This window comes from Dama dama, chromosome X, assembly GCF_033118175.1.
Source record: "Dama dama isolate Ldn47 chromosome X, ASM3311817v1, whole genome shotgun sequence".
In the NCBI taxonomy this organism is placed as follows: domain Eukaryota; kingdom Metazoa; phylum Chordata; class Mammalia; order Artiodactyla; family Cervidae; genus Dama; species Dama dama.
Window position 1 is genome coordinate 51,828,728 of NC_083714.1, and position 4,831 is coordinate 51,833,558.

At 54.0% G+C, this 4,831-nt stretch overlaps 1 protein-coding gene across 1 annotated transcript; it reads right to left on the reverse strand.

Moving 5' to 3' along the window:
* Positions 1-1,444: 1,444 nt before the first annotated feature.
* Positions 1,445-4,831, reverse strand: LOC133052642 (melanoma-associated antigen 9-like). The gene is made up of 3 exons (XM_061137555.1): positions 4,777-4,831; positions 2,358-2,423; positions 1,445-2,259 (listed from the first exon to the last, which is right to left on the reverse strand). The coding sequence occupies exons 1-3, from the start codon at positions 4,829-4,831 to the stop codon at positions 1,445-1,447; spliced, it is 936 nt and encodes a 311-aa protein (XP_060993538.1).

Below are 4,831 nucleotides of genomic sequence, written 5' to 3' on the forward strand. Positions count from 1 at the left end.
AGCAACATGATGGAACTTGCCCGAACACCTGCACAGGTGCCCTTGGGCTCCTTGATAGTCATGACCTTCGTGAGGGGCAGGTATCAGACAAGAGATAGTGGGAGGACAAGGACAGTGGGAGTTTTCTTTATAAAATCTGGCTAAGATATGCACAATGCACCACCCTTCATCTTCAAGGAGGATTCTGAGTTGTGTGAATTAAGCTTCACAGCAATTTTTATGGCTTTGGGGTCTCACCACCTAGGAAAGCCGCTCCATCAGTTTAAGAGACCAACTGCCGGTTTCAAAGACGATCCCCATTAAAATCCTACAGGGAGACTGAGAGTGGTAACTGAAATGTCTTCAGCTATGTACCCTGAGACTGAGAAGACTGTGTGCCAACCCAAATTCACTCATGTCTCATTTGGAACCTTTCGAGTGTATTTACTCTCAGGCAGAAAAACCAGGTGTCTACTTGATCCTGATCAAAGCACACTTTCTCTTTTGGACCCAGGAGATTCATCTCTGAGTAAAGAGGAACTTCTAATGGACATGTCCCATTTCAAATTTTCTTCTCACCCATAAGACACCGTCGAGAGGTCTGGTTGCTGCCACCGCCAAGCCTAATCACAGTCACCTCCCACAGAAGGAACCCAGCTTCCCAAAGCCCCAAACCACCCTGGCTCAGGCACCAACACTGGAGGGATCCTCCTGGAATACCACCACCCTGCCCCATGTTGCCTTGTTCTGTGGGACTAGGGGACATCTCTCCACCTTCCTCATGTGACTGCAGCTCTTAGATCATCACTCTAGGTGTAGGGGTGTCCTGCTTCTCCTAGTGTCCCCATTGCTAACAAGGCCTGTCACAGAGCACAGGCTCTGTGAAGTTCTGTGGAATAAATGAGCCAGGGAGCAGGTCCTTATTTAGTAGGATTAGTTTTCTCCTACTTTCTTAAATAATAACCTGGGAAAATCCAAATAAACTTGAGATAGCTTAGTTGTATGAAATGACAGACAAAAAGTATAAGAAGCAAGATTTCAATATAATCACATTTTATTTTCCAATTCTTTCACCAAGTACATTACTGCTAAGTAAGTTCACATTTCCAAAATAGTTATAAATCTAATCTCATGTTACCATGTTCAGGGTCACAAATTAAAATGGGAGAGTTCCCAAACTCTTTTAAAAACCAGCAAAACTCTTGTCCGTAAATTGGATAATTACAAATACATGTGTGTTCAATGTCATTCACAAAGTTAGATACCGAAGTTTATTAAGCCTTAAGCTAAAAAAACACATTTGAAAAATTCCTAAAAAACAGAGATGAATTTCCATGTCATCACAGAGAAAACAAAGATGCTACACCCCGGGTTCCCCCAAGTGGCCCAGGCCCTCACTACTGAGAAGGCTCACCACTCCCTCTTCAATCACAGAGGAAAAGATCAGCCTGGCTGCTGCTCTGGCTCAGGGCCCCTTTTCCTCCTCCCTCACAGCCTCTGCAGAAGGGAGTGGGAAGGACCTAATAGTCCTTCGGTTGACCCTAAGCAGATACTCTATGAATTTCTCCTTGCTGGTCTCCAGAAAGGCCCGGGGACCCCACAGGAACTCGTAGCGAGCAGGGTTGCTGTCAGGCACCTGCCGGTACTCCAGGTACCCGTCCTGCACCCACACTTGGGTCAGCAACTCCTTGGGCTCACCAAAGATGGAGTGCTCCTTCCCAACATACACCCCCATCTTGTTGAGTGCTCCCCAGATCTCCTCCTCAGGGCCGTGATCCCTATTCTGGAGGATCAGGCTGAGGACCACCACCAGGAGGCCAGCCTTGGGCAGGCACTGCCCATCTCTCTGCATCAAATCACAGGTGAGGTCCAGGGAGGGGACCATGATGTAGATGCGCCTCCTGGGGTCTACCTCCTTCATATCCACACCAAACACCAGCAGAATGCACTCAACTGCTTGGCAGAAGACCACCGGGTAGTGCTCCTGGTTACCCTTGAGGACTGTATTCAGCAATTCGGTGTAGGAGGTTAGCTTCCTGGCTCGATACTTGCAGAGCAGGAACTTCACCATGTTAGCCACCATTATATTCACAGCTTCCTGGGGCAAGGCCTCCACAGGGGCTGATGAGGAGACTGGGGAGGAGGAGGATGAGGGGGATGCAGCCTCCCCCCCCTCAGCCCCCAAGAGCTGCGCCTCCTCTGGGTCCTGGGCCTTGCTTGGGTCCTGAAGGGCTTCCTCAGGCTTGCTCAGCTCACTCATCTTGACCACGAGCACGATACCTGGGATCAAACCACAGACAGGAGTGAGGCAGAGGACACTGGGGACCATGGGCCTCGGCTGAGAAATACACCCTGGGTGGTCAACACAGGCCACTTACAGATCTCCTCTTGAGGGGTGCTCTCGGCCTCACAGGGGCCCTCATCCTGGGCAGCCTGACCCCTGGCTGCCCAAAGAGGGAAGGGCAGCCAGCACAGTCTGAGGTTCTGGGTCTGACACAGTGGGGAGATTAGGGCTTTGTGGGGTCCCCTCTGTTCTGGGATGGGGAGCCTCTGGTGCTCACTCAGGGCACCCTCCTCACCTTGACTCCTGGTACTGCCTGGACTTCCTCTGTTCTCTGACCTCTGGACACAGGCCTAAGACCTCTGCCTTTGCCTCCTGGTTCCTGGAGCCCCTGTGAAAAAAATGGAGGGGGCACCTTGGGGGTAGATTGTGGCACAGCCCTGGGCTCTGAGGTCGCCCCAGTTGTGGGGGAAATGGTTCCCTTGTAGCTCCCGTGTAGTGCCCACCTTTCCCCGGCCGCAGCCTGTACCCTGCCCTTTGGGGGCCTTCAGAGTTACTAAGAACAAGACCCAAGTCTGAAGGGAAAGTGTGAAAGAGCTCCACATGCAGCCGCACCTGACCAGGGCCTCCTGCGGGTCCTAGGCTGGAGAGATGCTCGGTCCTCACCTCACGTCCAGCCTGGACTCCCAGCACTGACCACAAGGGTGGGTTCAGCTCTGCCCGGGGAGTCCACCATCTGAGGACCTGAAGCCTCCACCCTCTGCCTGAACACCTCACCTCCCGAGCCCCTTAAGCCAGAAGTCGAGAAACTGCACATTCTGCTCAACCCGCTCTGGGGCCTCTAAGACCCCCATCAAAGGCAAGGATCCCTGCCTGTGTTGGGGTCTAACCACCTCAGTCCTTCCTTGCCTGGAGTCTGGATTCCAGGCAGGACCCGGAACTGGCCCGTCCTCCATTTTGAGGCCCCGCCGCTCTCACCCGGTTCCCAGTCATGTGGCATGAGGTCGTCCTGCCTGGGGACTACCTGGGTCCCCACTGTTCTGGGGTCCGGCTCCCCTCACTCCTCCCTCAGGGTCCTCACCTGACTCCCAGTAGGACTGGGGCTCTGTCCTCCCCCAGTTTGAGGCCCGGCTCCTCACACCAGGTCCCCCGTCTCGCTGAGACCCGGAAGTCAGAAAGTCAGGACAGGCGCAGTGTGCTCTTCTCACCCCAGGGTCTCCCAGGGCTGATGACAGGGGCAGGGATCTGTGGGGCTCCAGCAGTCCTCCCTGGGGGTCCCCTCAGTCCTCCCTCAGGGCCTTACCTTGTCTCCGAGTAGAGCTTCAGAGTCTCTCCTCTCCCCGACTGAGGCCCCGCCCCTTATACCCCTCTCTGAGACCCGGATGTCAGGAAGTCAGACCATGCCTGTTGTTCTCGTCCTACGTCACAGCTGCCAAGGACCGACAACAGACAGCTTTCTCTGAGGTCAAGGGCCCCCTAGTCCCCGCTCAGGGACCTCAACTTGTTACCCCACAGGACCTGGAATTCTCCTCTCTGCCCACCTGAAGCCCCGCCACCTATAGCAGTTCCCCAGTCTCTCTGAGACCCGGATGTCAGGAAATGCGGTATGTGCTCATCCCACCCTGTGCTCCCTGAGCCCACTCTGTGTTGGGGTCCAGGTTCCCCCCAGTCTTTCCTCAGGGTTCTCACTCAGACTTCTTCAGAGCCTACTATCCTCCCCTTCTCCTTCTAAGGCCTGCCCCTTATATCAGGTCCCCAACCTGTCAGAGACAGGGATGCCAAAGTTAGGGACACGCTACCAAGTGCTCATTCCGTCACCAGCGATGCCTAGGGATGACAGCTGGGGTGGGATCCATGGGGTCCTTGTGTCCTCCTTGGGGTCCTTGTGTCCTCCTCGGGGTCCTTGTGTCCTCGTCAGGGTCCTCATCTTGAGCTCTGGAATGTACAGGATGTCTCTGACTTGACCCAAGGCTGGACCCTCACACCAAAGCCCTCATTGCTCTGGGACCACAGCTTCCAGAGCTGCTGGTCTCCTGGAGCAGTGGAATGGCCTCTACGAAGCACATGTGAGGTGCACACTGGGATATGAGAGCCCGTGGTGCTGGGGTTTCACCTTCCAGGGACTGGACAAACTCCACATCTGTCATCATTAGTTCCCCCACTAAGTAGATACATGGCCCTGGAACCAGAGGGAACAGTGACCCCACCTACCACCACTCCCAGTGGCCCACAGGGGAAGTTGTGCTTCTGGTCCCCCGTGTAGGTTCTGCAGTTCCTCAGCGGGGCTATCTAGCCGTTAGCCACTTCTAGCTATTTACATTTGACTTAACATTATATTATGATAGAAGGCCAGGCCCTGGGACACACTAAGTACATTTGAGTTCACAATACCCAGCCTCATGTGGCTACTGGTCTCTCTATTAATGGTGGTGACAGGACATGCTCTTCCCAAAGGAAGATGGTTCCCCCAGGAGATATCATAACAGTCCTAGTGACCTATGAGCCATGGTTCCCACCTGGCACTTTGTGCTCCTTTCCATAGAGGTTCAGGCACCAGTTCCCCATCCACAT